This window comes from Balaenoptera borealis, assembly GCF_965194805.1.
Source record: "Balaenoptera borealis genome assembly, chromosome: 1".
In the NCBI taxonomy this organism is placed as follows: domain Eukaryota; kingdom Metazoa; phylum Chordata; class Mammalia; order Artiodactyla; family Balaenopteridae; genus Balaenoptera; species Balaenoptera borealis.
In genome coordinates, this window is record NC_138860.1 from 85860406 (window position 1) to 85881508 (window position 21103).

Consider the following 21103-nt stretch of genomic DNA (forward strand, 5'->3'; position numbering starts at 1 on the left):
TGAGCCTTGAGCCCGTGCTCCGCAACAGGAGAAGCCACTGCAATGAGAAGCCCGTGCACCGCAACGAAGAGTAGCCCCCGCTCACCGCAACTAGAGAAAGCCCATACACAGCAACGAAGACCCAACGCAGTCAAAAATAACTAAATAAATTTACTAACAAAAACAAAAAACTATAGTGCATCTAAAATGCAGTACTATGCAGTCGTAACAATGATTGAGGTAGCTCTGTGTTTAGTGATGTGGAAAGATATCCAAAATAATAGCTAAGTGGAAAAGTTGCCACTCAATATGATCTTATTTCTGTATGTAATATTAACAAATATATAATAGACTATGTATGTAAAATCTAGAAAATGTCCACTAAACTGTTATGTGGAGGTGATAAGATTATAGGAGACTTTTACTTTCTAAATTATACATTTCTAAAATACGATCTTTTTTTTTTTGACAATCATCTATTACGTTTATAATCAAGACAAAAAAAAAATCTACTATCCAAAGATCTCATTCTGCCAATTCTCCAATAGTCTCTATTGGTCATGAAGTAGTGTGCAATTTTGGTATTTTTAGTAGATCCTAAAATTTTTCTTTTTCTCTTTTCCTTCATGTATATAGCCTTTGGTAATTAAATTTAATGACTGAATGCTGAATTTCAGTATACATGTGCTAGATCATCCTGCATACTAAAGCAGTGGCCCTTTAACACAGCATCTTTATTATAGATGGTTTGAGAATTTACCAAGACAGCTCCATATATTTAGAGCAAAATGGACTTACAGTTATAATCATTTTTAAAACTCTTCATGTGTACTTTTATACTTTTTTCTATTATGGCATATGATTCAATAAAAAGAAAGTTAAAAAACATTTGAAGAGTTTTATATAATATGAGATACTATGATGGGGAAAGGTAATATTGAAAAACATACAGTTTATACATCCTGGTCTCCATTGCTTCTTTTCTTTTTTTTTTTTTAATTCATTTTTGGCTGCCTTGGGTCTTCATTGCTGCGCACGGGCTTTCTCTAGTTGCGGCAAGTGGGGGCTACTCTTCCTAGCGGTGCGCCAGCTTCTCATTGTGGTGGCTTCTCTTGTTGCTCTAGGCGTGTGGGCTTCAGTAGTTGTGGCACGTGGGCTCAGTAGTTGTGGCTCACGAGCTCTAGAACGCAGGCTCAGTAGTTGTGGCACACAGGCTTAGTTGCTCCACAGCATTTGGGATCATCCCAGACCAGGGCTCGAACCCATGCCCCCTGCATTGGCAGGCAGATTCTTAACCACTGCGCCACCAGGGAAGCATCCATTGCTTCTTTATTTGCAGTGATTCTCATTTATAGTTCTGTCGACAGTCTGACATCATTGTTACTGAAACAGAAATTATATGGTCAGGCAGAAATGAAAAAACAAGAAAAACTTTCCTCTAATTGCTTTAATACTGGCTGAAATGTTTGCACACCTGTTGAGATTCATAAAGTCACCAGGATTATATAAAAGTTATGCCTAAGTATATTATATATTGTAAAATAAAGTTATAGTTTAACCTTCATGAGGCAGCTAACTTGTATAAACCAAGTATTAATGGGGAAAAAAAAAGGCTTACTGCCTCCTTAAAGAGGAGTTACAAGTATTACTCCTGAAGTAGCCACAAGGCAGGCAGTGGAGAGAATTAATCCCAGCTTTTAGTCTAAGATCAGGCCCTCAGGAAATTTGGATATGTCTAGGGATGCTTATGATTCAAGCTGACCTTTTGCCAGGTTAACATATTTACTCTGAATCATAAATTTATGCTTTCAAAAAACATTTATTGATAAATACTGTATATCACTCTCTCCCTAAGGAGTTTATAGTCTACTGAGGACAAGCAGTTGGTTGCAATGTGATATAATAAATGATAGGGGAGAAGTAGACACACACACACACACCCAGGTGAGGAATCTAACCCAGAGGATGGAGTGGAGGGAAAGATAATATTGGAGAAGGTGACATGGAAGATGTGACCCTTGTACTCAATCCTTAAGAACAAGGAGGAGTTGAGTAAAGAAGAGTATTGGTTCTTCTAGACAGAGTGAACTGTGTGTGCAAAGGCCAGTAGGCAAAAAAGATGCATTAAGAGTACTTAACATGGTTCCAGAAAGCTGGGGCATAGTGTTCTAGGGGAAAGAAGCCAGAGAGAGACTAGTAAGCAGCCTCCTGATTTAAGTGCTATTACTAAAAAATTTGGATTTGACTGGGAGGAGCATTTGAAATATTTTTAAGCAGAAGGGAAGGGAGTTATATGATTAGCTTTGAGCTTAAAGATCATCCTGGCTGTGGGAAAAATGGAATTAGAAGACCTCTACTTCTGGCAGTATAGTGGTAAGACTTAATTTTTCCTTTGGAATGGAAAGGAAATCTTCAGGGCCCCCAAACAAACACCAAAATTAAAATCCTAGACTTGAGCGAAAAACAAACATGAAAACCAGATTGCTCTGGGGCAAATTACCAGATCAGTCCAGAGATTCAGGAATTAGGTGGTCAGCAGTAAACTTTTGGGTTGAAATAAAATGGAGAAGCTAGGTTTAAACGTGGTCCCTGTTGTGTGGCAGTCTCCCAGTCCCACCATGCCTTACTCTCAGCAGAAGCAAGTGCAGATCTTCCTCTCTAGAGGAAGATATCCTCAATTTAGGCCTCCAGAATCTCATAGATTCAAAAAAAATTAAATATGGACCTCTTAATCAAATATCATCAAACATACAAAGAAAAATACACGTGAGAAAGAATCAGCAGAAATAACAAATAACAGGTCATTCAAAGACCTTAGATATTAAAATGATCAACCAATATGAAGTATCTATGATATTTTTAAAGAAATATAAGAATCACAAAATGAACAAGAAGAAATGATCACAAATGACCAGGCAAATGTGAAAAATAACTAAATAAAACTTTTAGAGATGAAAAATAGTTGAAATCAAAATCTCAGGGATAGTTTAACATATTAAATATAAATGGAGAGAGTACATTGGAAGCCAGATAGGAACTAACTCTTGTGAAATCAATATAGAGACAAAGGAAAATGGAAAATATAAAGGAGAGATTAAAAGACATGGAGGTTAGAATAAGAAAGATTGAAAGAAAGAAAAAAGGAAATGAAGGAAAGCCAAAATTCTTAGAGATAAGAATTGAGAATTTTTGAGAAGTAAAAAATGAACGTACAGACACAGGAAGCATATTACCAAACAGGACGCGTAAGTTCACACACAGTCATGTTGTAGTCAAACTGCAAAACACCAAGAGAGAAAACCTTAAAGAACCTAAAAGAAAAAAGACAAATCGCCTACCACAATCAATAAGAGTGATAGATTTCTCACTGCAACAATGGAAGTTAGGAGGGCATAATATCTTCAATGTGATAAAGAGAAAACTATCAACCTAGAATTTTATGTCCAGAGAAGCAGTATTTTAAAAACAATGGTAAAATAAAGATATTTCATATAAACAAAATAGAGTTTGCCTCCAACAGACTTTCATTTAAGGAAATTCTACTTTAGGAGGAAGGAAAATGGTACCAGAAAGGAGGTCTGAGATGGAAGAAGGAATGGTGAGCAAAGAATTTGGTAAGCAACTGAGTAAATCTAGACAAGGGCTACCTCTATAAAATAATGATGATGCTAATAATGATGTCTAATTTGTGAGGTTAAAAAAAAGATAAAATATTGGCAAACTAGGAGAGTGATAAATATATTGATTTGTTTTAATAATAAATTAGATCTTGTATGAATTTTAAATGATCATGCATGTTAAAATTTCAAAGATAACTTCCTAAAGAAAAGTGAATGTATAACTTCCAAATCAATAAAGAGGAAAACTGGAATTTTTAAAAGGTGTTTTTTAATTCTTTGCCACCACTTAGCTTTGTGACCTCTATCATATTACATAACCTCCATAAGCCTTAATTTCCTCATCTTTAAAATGTGGATAATAGTAATACCTCCCTTATAAGATTGTTGTGAAGATGTAATCATATAGTGCATGCAAAAAAGCTTAGCACAAATCTACTGCATAATAAGTGTTCAAAAAATATTAGACATTACTGTTATTACTAGTGACTTAGTCTTGGTGATGCTTTAAAGCCATGCTAGAATCTGCCAACATCACACCCACCTTCTCTCCAGTGAGAGGGAATGCTACACACAAAGATAGCTAGAGTGTTAAACAGTTCTGATAACACCGATGGGTCTTCCTTGTGTTAATCATAACTCCTTGTTCAGAACGTTCAGAATTTAATATTGCCTTTCAATAAAAAGTTCAGAGCATCAAGGCTTTCCACAGCCTAGCCCAACCAACTTGATCTCATGAGTTCTCTTTAAATTCTTGAGTTAAATCTGTAAACATATTTGAGGTCTCCTTCCTTGACACTTTTGCTTGGAACGCCCTTTTGAAGAAGAGGTAAAATTTGGATGACTTCCTTCATCTGGAAAATCCACCCTCTCTGCTAAATTCAACCTGTTCTTCAAACCCCAGCTCAAGTCCCGTAAGAGTTTCTGACTACTCTAGCCCAAAAGTGATTTATAATTTGAAAAGCTATCATCTAAACCAAACTTCCGGGACTTCCCTGGTGGCGCAGCGGTTAAGAATCCACCTGCCAGTGCAGGGGACACGGGTTTGAGCCCTGGTCAGGGAAGATCCCACATGCTTCGGAGCAACTAAACCTGTGCGCCACAACTACTGAGTCTGCACTCTAGAGCCCGCAAGCCACAACTACTGAGCCTGCGTGCCACAACTACTGAAGCCCACATGTCTAGAGCCCGTGCTTCACAACAAGAGAAGCCACTGCAATGAAGCCCACGTACCACAACGAAGGGCAGCCCCCGCTCTCCACAACTAGAGAAAGCCTGCGCACAGCAATGAAGGCCCAATGCAACCAATAAATAAATAAATAAATTGATTGATTAATTAAAAATAAACAAATAAGCCAAACTTCCTATAGTGATTTATGCCTGTCTCTTCTACTCCATTTTCGGTTGAGCTTTTATTTAAATTTTATATTATCACAGAAAATTTTCCTGGAGTTTGCATGGTCTTTCCAGCTACATTTTCAGCTCCTTAAGACAGTGGCTATTAACTATATACCTTTGTATTCCCTATAGTTCCTAGGGAAGAGAAACTAACATTTAAGTGCCTATGATATGCCAGCTACTATACTAAATGGTTTCTTATCTATATCTCACTTATTCCTCACAATAAACTTATAAAGATAGATATCAGTGCCCCCATTTTACAGATGAGGACATTGCACTTGAGAAAGGCTAAGTAACATACCCAAGGCACTTAACTAGTCAGTGGCAGAGCTGACTACACCACCCATCAAAATAGCTTGCAAATAATACATATCTTGGAGGCGTAAAAGGCTCAAATGATTTATACATTTTTCTACCTGACTTAATTTGTATCCCACTCTGAAATTTAGAGTGTCATGGAAACAGATTTCAAAGAAGACAAAAGTCTTCTCAAAAATTAAAATTTGACATGCCAGTTGTTAACTAACAGCCAAACCATAGGAATTCACAAAGACCTTGAAGTTAGACAGAAAGTCATACTTTGGGGCAGGAGGGTTAGATTAAGGGACTTAAAGAGATTTTTTTCATTTATTTTATACGTTGCCTTGAGTTCATGTAATGTGAAGTGAAATGAATCACACAACAAAGTGGACCATTCTTTGGGTGCTTGATGCAAGTCCATATCCCTTTCAGAACATTCTTTCTCTTCTCTTTTCCCCTTTCCTAGGGTTACACATCTTTCTGGAATGACTGCATATCATCTGGCCTGCGAGGGGGCATCCTGATAGAGCTGGCCATGCGAGGTCGAATCTATCTAGAACCCCCCACCATGCGTAAGAAGCGACTACTAGACAGAAAGGTAGAGCGTCCTCTGCGAACATCCTCTTATGAAAGGGCAGATACCAACAGTCCATTTCGGATGAATAGGAAGATTTGAGTAGTGAGACAATATAAATATCACTTATTCAGTTGTCCCATTGTCTAGCAGGTTTAATTATCCTGTAGCAGAGAAAGAAATCCAAGTATCCATGGTCAAAAGAGTTATAAGAAATTCATGATTTTGTCTTCCATTTTTATGCAGAAAAATCACATTTAGGGTGGTGTTGATTATTTTTCTCTCTATATCTGTACCTATAATATTATGAAATAGAGTATTGTGTATGAAGAGGCAAACATGTGGGTCAGGTGCAGTCTTTACTTAACTCTGGTCATCCTCAGATAACCATTCAATTTCCCTCCTTCCAAGTATTTTGCAAGTTCTCTCTAGCTTATGAGGTATACCGCTCTCTCCATTTTCTTACTACTCATTTTTTCCACTCACAACTTCACTGTCATACTCAGCACTCTACTGAAACTACATTCTTAGGTGTCACCAGCTAATTTTCAGTCTTCAATTTATTTTTCTCTTTTAACCTATATGTGGTGTTCAACACTTTTGACTACCTCTTACTTGAAACTTTCTGTTCTTTTTAAAAAATATTTATTTATTTTTATTTATTTATTTGGCTGCGTCGTGTCTTAGTTGCGGCATGCGGGATCCTCTTGGCAGCGTGCGGGCTTCTCTAATTGTGGTGCATAGGCTTCTCTCTAGTTGTGGCACGTGGGCTCAGTAGTTGCAGCACACGGACTTAATTGCCCCACAGCATGTGGGATCTTAGTTCCACGACCAGGGATCAAACCTGCATCCCCTGCATTGGAAGGTGGATTCTTAACCACTGGACCACCAGCAAAGTCCTATCTGTTCTTGACCTTTGTTATATTACATCCTCTTGCTTCTCTGGCTGTACCCTATTTCCTTTACTTTTCCATTCCTTAACATCTAAGTCTCAGTTTGTATCACTTTGTATAACTTTTGGAGATATCATTTACTTTTACAGCTTCATCTATCACCCCCATGATATATTAACTCCCAAATTTCTAGGTCTGTCTTCTTTTAACACCCCCAGGAACATAGTTAAGTATTGTCCAGACATTTCAACTTGGCTATCCCGTATCAGTTAAAACCAAACTTCATCAACTTTTCCTGACTTTCCTATCCTTATTAATTGTTTCACAAGTTGGTTTTCCAGGCTCAAAGAGTTATTATTGAATCTTTTCTCCATTATCATTTATATCCAGTTTGTCATTGGGGCCCACTTCAAATGTTTTTTTTTTTTATCTCCCTATTATCACCCCATACTAGATTTTAAATTCCTGAGGACAGAGAAAATATGTTATGCTGCTTTGCATTTCCTATGACTTAACCAATAATATATGTATAGCATATTGAATAACTTTAATTTGAATGAAGTATATCAACCAGGGTCTCTTGTTTCTTCTTTTCTGAAAGGTACTACTAAAGTCAGACAGCCCAACGGGTGATGTTTTACTGGATGAAACTCTAAAACACATCAAAGCAACTGAACCCACAGAAACTGTCCAAACATGGATAGAGCTACTCACTGGTAAGATGACTCAGAATGATTTAAAAATCCCACATTTTATAATTTTTATCCTACTGTTAAGGTTGGGAGAAGAAGTATAGAAGGTCAGCGTGCTGCATAAGATATATATGGTTCACTGTTTAACTGTACTAATGAGGGACAAAAAAGACACGATTAATCAGTACATAAAGTTTTCCAAAGCTTCATCTTACCTCTGTCCACCTCATAAGCTCACAAGAAATTTTTTAACAACCATGTTGATGTATAATTCACATACCATACAGTTGACCCATTTAAAGTATACAATTAAATGGATTTTAGTATATTCACACAATTGTGCAACCATCATCACAACCTAAGTTTAGAACATTTTTATCGTCCCCAAAATAAACCCCATACTCATTAGCAGTTTTCCCCACATTTCCCCAACCCTCCTGCCCAGCTACAGGCAACCACTAATCTACGTTCTATCTCTGTAGATTTGCCTATTCTGGATATTCCATATAAACGAAATCATACAACTTATGGTTTTTTGTGACTAACTTCCGAGGATAATATTTTCAAGGTTCATCCATGTTGTGGCATGTATTAGCACTTCATTCCTTCTTTTCTCAAGGGCAAGTTCAAAAACTTTAATATGAATAATCAAGCCTAAGGCATAATATTTTAGGAGAATATTCCACAGGACACTTTGAGATCACAGCCAGTGTCACCTTCTGGAACAATTTTTTTAACTGAAGTTTTTATTGAGACATTTGTATATTCACATGCAGTTGTAAGAAATAATACAGAAAGATCCCTTTATATGCTTTGTCCAGAATCCGCCACTGGTAACATTTCTCAAAATTTTAATATATGACAACCAGGATACTGAAATTGATACAATCCACCAATCTTATTAGAATTTCCCCTATTTTTTTTTTTTTTTTGCCCACACTGCATAGCATGCAGAATCTTAGTTCCCCAACCAAGGATCAAGCTTGTGTCCCCTGCAATGGAAGTGCAGAGTCTTAACCACTGGACCACCAGGGAAGTCCCAAGAATTTCCCCAGTTTTAATTTGACTCCTTTTTATTGCCAAATAATATTTCATTGTATGGTTATACAACTTTAATTACTTATTCATCAGTTGATGGACATTTCAGTTATTTCCACTTTTGGGCTATTATGAATAGCGCTGCTATGAACATTCATAGACAAGTTTTTGTGTGGACATGTTTTAACTTTGGGGGTGTATATAGTTAACTTTTTATTGTGGTAAAATATACGTATTTATTATCTTAATCATAAGTGTACAATTCAGTGACATTAAATACAGGCACAGTGTTATATAACCATCACTTCTCTCTACACTCAAAGCTTTCACATCATCGCAAACACCCCTCTTCCTCCCTCCCCTCATTCCATCTACTTTCTGTCTCTACGAATTTGCCTGTACTAAGTAACTCATATAAGTGGAATCATATAATATTTCTCCTTCTATGTCTGGCTTATTTCACTAAGCATGTTTTCAAAGTCCATTCATTTTGTAGCATACATCAAAATCTCATTCCTTTTTATGGTTGAATAACATTCTACTGTATGAGTATACCACATTTTGTTCATTTCATCTGTTGATGGACACTTGGGTGTTTCCATCTTTTGGCTATTGTGGATAATGCTGCTGTGAACATTTTTGTACATATATCTGTTCAAGTCACTGCTTTCCATTCTTTTGGATGTATATCTTGGAGTAGAATTACTGGGTATGTGATAGTTCAATGTTTTGAGAAACCACCAAACTGTTTTCTACAGAGGCTGCACTCTTTTACACTCTTACCAGCCAAGTGTGAAGGTTGCAGTTTCTCCACATCCTCATCAGCACTTTTTAATATTCTAATTTTTGTTTTGTTTTGTTTTTAATTATAGCCATCCTAGTAGGTGTGAAGTGGTATCTCACTGTGGTTTTGATTTGCATTTCCCTAATGATTAATGATGTTGAGCATCTTTTCATGGACCATTTATATATCTTCTTTGGAGAAATGTCTATTCAAGTCCTTTGCCCATTTTTGAATTGGCTTCTGTTGTTGTTGTTGAGCTTTAGAAGCTCTTTCTATATTCTAGATAGTAATCCCTTATCAGATATATGATTTGCAAATATTTTCTCTCATTCTGTAAGTTATCTCTTCACTTTATTGATAATAACTCTTGATGTACAAAAGTTCTTAATTTTGATGAAGTCCAACTTATCTACTTGTTGCCTGTACTTTTGGTGTCATATCCATGAAATCTTTGCCAAATCTAATGTCATAAAGATTTTCCCCAGTGCTTTCTTCTAAAAGTTTTATAGTTTTAGTTCTTAAATTTGGTTCTTTGATCCATTTTGACTTAATTTTTGTATATGATGTAAGGTAAAGGTTCAGCTTCATTCTTTTGCATGTGGATATGCAGTTTCTCAGAACCATTTGTTAAAAATACTATTCTTTCCCCCTTGAATGGTGTTGGCAGCCTTGTTGAAAAATCAGTTGACCATATCTGTGAGGGTTTATTTCTGGGCTCTCTATTCTATTGCATTAATCTGTATGTTTGTCCTTATGCCAGTACCATACTGTTTTACTTACTGTAGCTTTGTAGTAAGTTTTGAAGTTGGGTAACTATGAGTCCACTAACTTTATTCTTCTTTTTCAAGTTATTTTGGCTGTTCTGGGTCCCTTGCAATTCCATATGAATTTGAGGATCAGCTTTTCCACTTTTGTGGAAAAGACTGTTAGAATTTGATAGGGATTGTGTTGAACCTGTAGATCTCTTTGGGTGGTATTGCCATTTTAACAGTGTTAAGTCTTCCTGTCCATTAAAAGAAGCTCAGGCTGTCTTTCCATTATTTATGTCTTCTTTAATTTCTTTCAGCAGTGTTTTATAGTTTTCAGAGTACAAATCTTCCACCTCCCTGGTTAGACTTATTCCTAAATATTTAATTTTCTTCGACACTACTATAAATGAGATTGCTTTCTTAATTTCATTTTCAGATTATTCATTTCTGATATATAGAAACAACTGATTTTTTGTGTGTTCATCTTGTACCCTGCAACTTAGCTGAGTTTATTAGCTCTAGTAGCTTTTTGCGTACTTCGGGGGATTTTCTATGTATAGGGTTATGTCATCTGCAAACAGAGATAGTTTTAGTTTTTCCTTTACAATTTAGATGCCTTTAATTTTTTCTTTCTTGTCTACTAGCTCTGGCCAGAACTTCCAGTAAATTGTTGAATAGCAGTGGTGAAAGCAGGCATCCTTGTCTTTCTTGTTCCTTGACCTTTGGGGGATCTTTCAGCCTTTTACCATTGAATATGTTATTAGCTGTGAGGTTTTCATAAATACTCTTTATCATGTTGAGGAATTTTTCTTTTATTCCTAGTTTCCTAGAAGCTTTTATCCTGAAATGGTGTTTGTTTTTCTCAAGTTGCTTTTCTGAGTCAAGTGAGACGATCATGTGGGGTTTTTTCCATTCTATTAAATGATGTATTACATTGTTTGACTTTTTATTGAGATATAATTGGCATAAACATTATATTAATTTCAGGTGTACATCATATTGATTCGATATTTGTACATATTATGAAATGATCACCACAATAAGTCTAGTTAGCATCCATCATCACTCATAGTTTTTTTTTTCTTGTGTGAGAACTTTAAAAAAAAAATTATTTATTTATTTATGTATTTATTTGGCTGCACCGGGTCTTAGTTGCAGCACGTGGGATCTTCATTGCTGCATGCAGGATCTTCGTTGCGGCATATGGGACCTTTTAGTTGTGGCAAGTAGGATCTTTAGTTGTGGCATGTGAGCTCTTAGTTGTGGCATGCGGGATCTAGTTCTCCGACCAGGGATCTAACCCAGGCCCCCTGCATTGGGAGCATGGAGTCTTAACCACTGGACCACCAGGGAAGTCCTGAGAACTTTTAAGATCTGTTTTCTTAGAACTTTCAAATATATAATACAGTGTTATTAACTATAGTCACCATGCTGTACATTACATCCCCAGGATTTATTTATTTTCTAACTAGAATTTTGTATCTTTTGATCTCCTTCACCCATTCTGGCATTCTCCCCCTCCCTGCCCCTAGCAACTACCAATCTGTTCTCTGTATCTATGATTTTGGAATTTTTTGTTTTTGTTTTAGATTCCACATATAAGTGAGATCATATAGTATTTGTCTTTCTCTGTCTGACTTTTTTTTTTTATAGGTTTATGCAGGCATTCAGCCTCACTTATTTATTTTATTTTATTTTTTAAAAAATATTTATTTATTTATTTGGTTGTGCCGGGTCTTTGTTGCAGCAGGCAGGCTCCTTAGTTGCAGCTCACAGGCTCCTTAGTTGCGGCTCGAGGGCTCCTTAGTTGCAGCATGTAACTCTGAGTTGTGGCATGCATGTGGGATCTAGTTCCCTGACCAGGGATTGAACCCAGGCCCCCTGCGTTGGGAGCACGGAGTCTTCACCACTACCACCAGGGAAGTCCCTCTGTCTGACTTACTTCACTTAGCATAATGCCCTCAAGGTCCATCCAGGTTGTTATGAATGGCAAGATTTCCTGTTTTTTATGGTTGAATAATATTCTATTGTATGTATATGTGTGCATATATGTATGTGTGTGGTGTGTGTATATACATATACCACATTTTCTTTATCCATTCATCCATAATTGATATTTAAGTTGCTTCCATGTCTTGGCTATTATAAATAATGCTGCAGTGAACATGGGGTGCATATATCTTTTCAATTCTACTCAGAAGTAGAATTACTAGATTATATGGTAGTTGTAATTTTAATTTTTTGAGAAACCTTTATACTGTTTTCTTTTTTTTAATTAAAAAAATTTATTTTATTTTATTTATTTTTTTGGCTACATTGGGTCTTCATTGCTGCACGTGGGCTTTCTCTAGTTGCGGTGAGTGGGGGCTACTTTTCGTTGCAGTGCATGGACTTCTCATTGCAGTGGCTTCTCTTGTTGCGGAGCACGGGCTCTAGGCACGCGGGCTTCAGTAGTTGTGGCATGCGGGCTCAGTAATTGTGGCTCACGGGCTGTAGAGCACAGGCTCAGTAGTTGTGGCACACGGGCTTAGGTACTCTGCGACATGTGGGATCTTCCCAGACCAGGGATTAAACCCATGTGCCCTGCATTGGCAGGCAGATTCTCAACCACTGCACCACCAGGGAAGTCCTATACTGTTTTCTGTAGTGACTGGGCCAATTTACATGTTCACTAACAGTGCACAAGGGTTCCCTTTTCTCTGTATCCTCACCAACAGTTGTTATTTTTGGTCTTTTTAATATTAGCCATCTTAACAAATGTGTAGTGTTATCGCACTATGGTTTTGATTTGCATTTCCTTGATGATTAGTGATGTTGAGCGCGTTTTCATGTGTCTTTTGGCCATTTATATGTCTTCTTTAGAAAAATGTCTATTCAGATCCTCAGTCCATTTGATTTTCTGTTACATTCCTGGGATAAATTTTACTTGATCAAGGTGAATAATCATTTTATTATGCTGTTGGATTCAATTTGCTAATATTTTATTAAGAATTTTGCATGTATATTCATAAGACTTATTGGTCTGTAACTTTCTTTTCTTGTGATTTTTTTTTAAATTTATTAATTTATTATTTATTTTTGGCTGCATTGGGTCTTTGCTGCTGTGCACGGGCTTTCTCTAGTTACATTGAGTGGGGGCTACTCTTCGTAGCAATTCACAGGCTTCTCATTGCGGTGGCTTCTCTTGTTGTGGAGCACAGGCTCTAGGCACACAGGCTTCAGTAGTTGTGGCACACGGACTCAGTAGTTGTGGCTTATGAGCTGGGCTTAGTTGCTCCACGGCACATGGGATCTTCCCGGACCAGGGCTCGAACCCGTGTCCCCTGCATTGACAGGCAGATTCTTAACCACTGTGCCACCAGTGAAGTCCTCTTGTGATGTCTTTATCTGGCTCTAGTATCAGGATAATCCTTGCCTCACAGAATGAGTTAGGAGGTGTTCCCTCTTCAGTTTTTTGGAAGACTTTGAGAAGGATTTGTGTTAATTCTTGTTTAAATGTTAGGTAGAATTCACTGATGAAGCCATCTGGTCCAGGACTTTTCTTTTTGGGGAGGTTTTTGATTACTGATTTCATCTTTTTACTTGCTATAAATCTGTTGAAATTTTCTATTTCATCATCAGTCAGTTTAGATAATTTGAGTGTTTCAGGGAATTTGTCCATTTCGCTGAAGAAATTTGTCCATTTCTTCTAGGTTATGTAATTTGTTGGCTTACCATTATTCATAGTATTCTCTTATAATCCTTTTTTTAATCTCTGCAAGGTCAGTTGTAATGTCCCCACTTTAATTTCTCATTTTAGTTGTTTGTATCTTTTGTCTTTTTCTTTGGCAGTCTACCTAAAGGTTTGTGAATTTTGTTGATCTTTTCAAAAAACCAACTCTTTGTTTCTTTGGTCTTCTTTGTTGTTTTTCTGATCTCTCTTTTTGTTCATCTCTTCTCTAATCTTTATTTCGTTCCTTCTGTTAGCTTTGGGTTTACTTTGCTCTTCTTTTTCTAGTCCATTAAAGTGTAAAGTTAGGTGATTGATTTGAGACTTACTTTTTTAATTTAGGCATTTACAGTTATAAATTTCCCTCTGAGCACTGCTTTCACTCTATCCCATACATTTTAGTGCATTGTGTTTTCATCCATTTCTAAGTATTTTCTAATTTCCCTGTAATTTCTTCTTTGACCCATTGGTTGTTTAAGCTTGTTTAATTTACACATATAGGCAAATTTTCATTTTCCTTCTTTTACTGATTTCTAATTTCATCCCATTGTGGTCAGAGGAGATACTTTGTATGTATCTTTTGAAATCTATTGAGATTTATTTTATGGCCTAACAAGTGGTCTGTCCTGGAGAATGTGCCATGTACACTTGAGAAGAATGTGTATTCTGCTGTTAGGTGGAGTGTTCTGTATATGTCTGTTAGGCTTAGTGAGTTTATTATGTTGTTGAAATCTTCTATTTTTAAATTATTTTCTGTCTACTTGATCTAAGCCTCATTGAAAGTGGGGTGTTATAAAACTGTCTACTTCTGACTGTTCTGTCCATTTTGCTTCATATATTTTGAGTCTGTTCTTAGGAGTGTAAATATTTATACTTGTTATATCTTCTTGTTGTACTGAACCTTTTATTAATATATCATGTCTTTCTCTGTCTCTTTTACCTTATATGATTTTAAATCTATTTTGTCCAAAATTAGTATAGCCACCCCTGCTGTCTTTTGGTTACTATTTGAATGGAATATCTTTTTCCATCCATTCACTTTCAGCCTATCTGTGTCCTTTGATCTAAAGTGAATCTCTCATAGCATATAATTGGATCATGTTTTTTAACCCATTCTGCCAATTTGTTTTGTTATTATTAAATAGTTTAATCCATTTACATTTAAAGTAATTACTGATAAGGAGACAGTTAATTCTGCCATTTTGCTATTTGTTTTCTTTTTTTAATAAAAAAAATTTTTTTTAATTAATTTTTTTTTATTTATTTTATTTTTGGCTGCATTTGGTCTTCATTGCTGCACACAGGCTTTCTTTAGTTGTGGCGAGCGGGGGCTACTCTTCGTTGTGGCACACGAGCTTCTCATTGCAGTGGCTTCTCTTGTTGTGGATCATGGGCTCTAGGCCCATAGGCTTCAGTAGTTGTGGCACACAGACTCAGTAGTTGTGGCTCACAGGCTCTAGAGTGCAGGCTCAGTAGTTGTGGCACACGGGCTTAGTTGCTCCACGGCATGTGGGATCTTCCCGAACCAGGACTTGAACCCGTGTCCCCTGCATTGGCAGGCTGATTCTTAACCACTGCATCACTAGGGAAGCCCCAGCTATTTGTTTTCCATTACTATATGGCCTATAGATTTTTGTCCTCATTTCCCGCATTACTGTCTTGCTTTATGTTTGGTTGATTTTTTGTAGTGAAACATTTTCATTCCCCTCTCATTTTCTTTTGTGTATATTCTATAGACATTTTCTTTATTGTACCATGGGGATTACATTTAACATCCTAAAGTTAATGACAACCTAATCTGAATTTATACCAACTTAACTTCAATAACACAAAAACTGTTCCTATATAGCTTCGTTCCACTCTGTCTGTTTTGATGTCACAGATTATACCTTTATAAATTGTGTGACCAATAATATAGATTAATAATTGTTTTTTAATGCATTTGTCTTTTAAAGTATATAGAACATAAAAAAATGGAGTTATGAAACAAAATTAGTTTTTATGGTTGTCCCTGTATTTAGCCTTTATTGGATATCTTTATTTCTTCATACTGCTTCAAGTTACTTCTAGCTTCCCTTCATTTCAACCTGCAGCACTCCTTTTTAGCATTTCTCGTAGGGCAAGTCTAGTGGTAACAAACTTCCTCAGTTTTTGTTTATCTGGGAAAGTCTTAATTTCACTTTTGAAGGACACTTTTTCTGGATATAGAATTCTCAGGTGACAGATTTTTTTTCTTTCAGCTCTTTGAATATATCAGCCCACTGTCTTCTAGCCTCCAAAGTTTCTGATGAGAAGTCTGGTGATAATCTTATTGAAGACACCTTGTGTGTGACAACTCACTTCTTTCTTCCTGCTTTCAAGATTCTTTATCTTTGTAAACTACATATAATGCTGGTGAGGGTGTGGAGAAAAAGGAACCCTCCTACACTGTTGGTAGGATTGCAAATTGGTGCAGCCACTATGGAGAACAGTATGGCGTTTCCTTAAAAAACTAAAAATAGAGTTACCATACAATCCATCAATCACATTCCTGGGCATATATCTGAGAAAACTCTAATTCAAAAACATACATGCACCCCAATGTTCATAGCAGCACTATTTACAATAGCCAAGACATGGAAGCAACCTAAATGTCCATCAACAGCTGATGAATGGATAAAGAAGATGTGGTATATATACACAATGGAACATTACTCAGCCATAAAAAAGAATGACATAATGCCATCTGCATCAACATGGATGGACCTAGAGATTATCATATTAAGTGAAGTAACTCAGACAGAGAAAGACAAATATCATATGATATCACTTATATGTAGAATCTAAAAAAAAAATGATACAAATGAACTATTTATAAAACAGAAATAGACTCACACATAGAAAACAAACTTATGGTTACCAAAGTGGATAGCGGAGGCAGGGTGTGGGGGAGATAAATTAGGAGTTTGGGATTAACATATACACACCATTATATATAAAATAGATAAACAACAAGAACCTACTGTATAGCACAGGGAACTATATTCAATATATCATAATAACCTATAATGGAAAAGAATCTGAAAAAAGAATATAGGTATATACATGTAACTGAATCACTGTGCTCTATACCTGAAACAAACACAACATTGTAAATTAACTATACTTCAATTTTAAAAATGGTTTAAAAAAAGATTATTTATCTTTGGCTTTCAATAGTTTGATTATGATGTGTCTCAGATGGATGTTTTAGTCAACATTGAGCTCATTAAGCTTCTTAGATTTGTAGATTCGTGTCTTTCATGAAATTTGGAAAGTTTTCAGCCATTAGTTTTTCAAATATTTTTTCTGCCCTTTTTTCTCTCTCTTCTCCTCTGGGATTCCTACAATGAAAATATTTGTCCGTTTGGTGGTGTCTCAGAGGTCCCTTAGGGCTCCATTCACTTTTTTTTTTTTTTTTTTTAATAAGAGGCTCTTTTTTTTTTTTAATTTATTTATTTATTTATGGCTGTGTTGGGTCTTCATTTCTGTGCGAGGGCTTTCTCTAGTTGTGGCAAGCGGGGGCCACTCTTCATCGCGGTGCGCGGGCCTCTCACTGTCGCGGCCTCTCTTGTTGCGGAGCACAGGCTCCAGACGCGCAGGCTCAGTAGCTGTGGCGCACGGGCCCAGTTGCTCCGCGGCATGTGGGATCTTCCCAGACCAGGGCTCGAACCCGTGTCCGCTGCATTGGCAGGCAGATTCCCAACCACTGCGCCACCAGGGAAGCCCTCCATTCACTTTTTTTGCTGTTGTTCCCCAGACTTTATTACTTCAGTTGTCCTATCTTCAAATTTGCTAATTCTTTCTTCTGCCTGCTTAAATCTGTTTTTGAACCCGTATAGTGTATTCTTCATTTTAGTTATTGTATTTAAGCTCCAGACTTTCTTTTTGGTTCCTTTTTATAATTTCTATCTCTTTATTGGTATTCTAATTTTGTTCATACATCATTTTCCTGTCTTTGTCCATGTCTTCCTTTAGCTATTTGCTAAAGGAAGCATCATAAAGGAACAACTCTAAGTCAGTTGTTTTCAAGTCTTTGTCTAGTAAACTTGACACCTGGACTTCCTCAAGTGCAAATTATGTCATTTTCTTTTTTTCCTTTTAATGGGCCATACCTTTCTCCTTCTCTATATGCCTTGTGATTTTTGTTGTTGTTGTTGAAAACTGGACATTTAATCTTATAATGTGGTACCTCTGGAAAACAGATTTTCCCCATCCCCCAGGCTTTGCTGTTTTTGTTTTTGTTTTTTCCTGAGGTTACACCTTTTCTTGAGCAAGCACAGTGGCTTTCTATAATACTGTGTACATGTAGTTGTTTTTGAATGTAAAAAAACAAAAAGCTGCTTTTTTAAATCCCCTGGAAGCTGCTTCAGCTGGTGGGAATTGGGACAATAGCAGCCTTTAGCTGCATGTCAGCCATCAGAAGCTGCAATCCATAATCAGAACACTGATCCTGATATTTCAGAGACAAGGTCCTTATTGCCCACCCTGACTCAAACAAGCTACACCAAAACAACAGATTGCTCTCCCCACAGCTGCCTATCGTAGGGCTGGGGGCTGAGTAGTCACTACTGCACTGAAGGCTGAAATCGACTGATATTAACCACAATTTGCCAGCCTAGCCTTTCCCTGGAACCTACAAGTGTTCACAGAAACTCCAGAGTTCCAAAAATAGTTGTTTCAGACAGATTCTACTAGTATAATTATTGTCTAGGTGGAGAGATGAGTTTCTGGTGTTTGTTACTCTGCCATTGTCCCAGATGTAATATCTCAGTGATTAACATTTTAAAGACCCTTATCGGGCTTCCCTGGTGGAGCCATGGTTAAGAATCCACCTGCCAATGCAGGGGACACGGGTTTGAGCCCTGGTCTGGGAAGATCCCACATGCCGCGGAGAAACTAAGCCCATGAGCCACAAGTACTGAGCCTGAGCTCTAGAGCCTGCCAGCCATAACTACTGAGCCCATGTGCCACAACTACTTAAGCTCGCACACCTAGAGCCCGTGCTCCACAGCAAGAGAAGCCACTGCAATGAGAAGCCCGTGCACCGCAACAAAGAGTAGCCCCCGCTTGCTGCAACTAGAGGAAGCCTGGGCACAGCAACAAAGACCCAACTCAGGCATTAATTAATTAATTAATTAATTAATTAATTTAAAAGACCCTTATCAACTATACCCAGTTTTTCTTTAGGGCCCACTTCAAATATTATTTTTGTGTCCCCACTTTCACCTCATTCTAGATTGTAAATTTCTTGAGGACAGAAATAGGGACTGTTTTTCAAAGTGGCTATACTGTTTTACATTCCCACCACCAGTGTGTGAGAGTTTCAATTCCTCCACATCCTCGTCAATACTTGTTATTCTCTGCCTTTGTAATTTTATTTTAGCCATCCTAGTGAGTATATAGTGGTATGGCATTGTGATTTTTATTTGCAATCCCCTAATGACTAATGATGTTGAGCATGTTTATATGTGCTTATTGGCCATTTGTATATCTTCTTTGGAGAATTGTCTATTCAGATCCTTTGCCCATTTTTAAATTGGATTTGCTTTTTACTATTGAGTTGTACTGTTAAAATGTGTTCTAAATACAAATCTTTTCAGATACATGATTTGCAAAATTTTTCTCCCATTTTGTGGGTTGTCTTTTCAGTTTCTTGATTGTGTCCTTTGAAGCATAAAAGTTTTTGATTTTGATACATTTCAACTAATCTTTTTTTTCTTTTGTTGCTTGTAATTTTGTTATAATATCTAAGAAACCATTGCCTAACCCAACATCATAAAAATTTATTCCCATATTTTCTTCTAGGAGTTATATAGCTTTAGCTCTTTCATTTGTGTCTATTATCCTTTTTGAGATTAATTGTTGTATATGATGTGAGGTAGGGCTCTAATGTCATTCTTTTGCATGAAGATATATATACAGTTGTCCTACCGCTATTGTTAAAAAGACTGTTTCCCCCATGAACTGTCATGGTACCATTGTCAGAAATCATTTGACCATAAATGTATGGGTTTATTTCTGGACTCTTCCACTGATCTATATGTCTGTCATTATGCCAGTACCACACTTCTCGATTGTTGTAGCTTTGTAGTAATTTTGAAATCAGGAAGTGTGAGTCTTCCAACTTTGTTCTTTTTCAGGATTATTTTGGCCATTCTGGGTCCTTTGCATTTCCATATGAATTTTGGGATCAACTTGTCAATTTCTGCAATAAAGCAAGCTAGGATTTTGATAGCGATTGTGTTGAATCTGTAAATCAATTTGGGGAATAGTGAGTGATATCTTAATAATATTAAGTCTTCCAATGCATGAACATGGGATAGCTTTTCATTTATTTAGATCTTTAATTTCAACGATATTTTGTAATTTTCAGTATACATGTCTTATACTTCTTTTGTTAAATTTATTCCTAAGTATTTTCTTTTTGATGCTCTTGTAAATGTAGTTGTTTTCTTAATTTCTTTTTCAGGTTGTTCATTGTTAATATATAGAAGTTAAGTTCATTTTTGAGTATTAATCTTGTATCCTGAAACCTTGCTGTACTTATTAGCTGTAATACTTTTAAAGCAGATTTCTTAGATTTTTCTGTACACAAGATCATGTCATCTGAAAATAAAAATAGTTTAACTTGTTCTTGTCTAATCTGGATGCCTTTTATTTCTTTTTCTTACCTAATTACCCTGGCTAGAACCTTCAGTACAGTGCTGAATAGGAGTGATGAGAATGACTTCCTTGTCTTATCCCTGATCTTAGAAGGACAACATTCAGTCTTTCCGCATTAAGTATTATGCTAGCTGTACGTTTTTCACAAATTCCCTCTATCAAGTTGAGAAAGTTTCTGTCTATTCCTAGCTTGTGGAGTGTTTTTATCATGTAAGGGTGTTGGATTTTATCAAATGCTTTTTTTTGTGTCTATTGAGATGATCACTTCGTTTTTGCTTTTTACTCTATTGACATGACATATTACTTGATTTTTATATTTTAAAGCAACCTTGCATTTCTGGTTTAAGTCCCCCTGATCATATTACATAGTTTGGGAGGGTTTTTTGTTTCTTTTCTTTTATTTATTTATTTATTTTTGGCTGCATTGGGTCTTCGTTGCTGCATGTGGGCTTTCTCTAGTTGTGGCGAGCAGGGGCTGCTCTTCGTTGCAGTGCGCGGGCTTCTCATTGTGGTGGATTCTCTTGTTGCAGAGCATGGGCTCTAGGAGCACAGGCTTCAGTAGTTGTGGCACGCGGGCTCAGTAGTTGTGGCTCATGGGCTCTAGAGTGCAGGCTCAGTAGTTGTGGCACACGGGCTTAGTTGCTCCACAGCATGTGGGATCTTCCCATACCAGGGTGTGAACC

General features: G+C 36.7%; 1 protein-coding gene and 1 long non-coding RNA gene across 3 annotated transcripts in view; both read left to right on the forward strand.

Annotated features, from left to right (window-relative positions):
* The window catches only part of LOC309614300, a 276916-nt gene that overhangs the window by 46286 nt on the left and 209527 nt on the right, over positions 1-21103 (forward strand). The gene's annotated exons all lie outside the window — the stretch shown is intronic.
* The window catches only part of GOLPH3L (golgi phosphoprotein 3 like), a 40096-nt gene that overhangs the window by 16947 nt on the left and 2046 nt on the right, over positions 1-21103 (forward strand). Inside the window, exons 3-4 of one of the 2 annotated variants that reach the window (XM_082362221.1) lie at positions 5764-5895; positions 7366-7480. In XM_082362221.1, the coding sequence (XP_082218347.1) occupies positions 5764-5895; positions 7366-7480 (247 nt within the window). The remainder of the gene's footprint in view (positions 1-5763; positions 5896-7365; positions 7481-21103) is intronic. The other variant, XM_082362222.1, reaches the window with a different exon arrangement.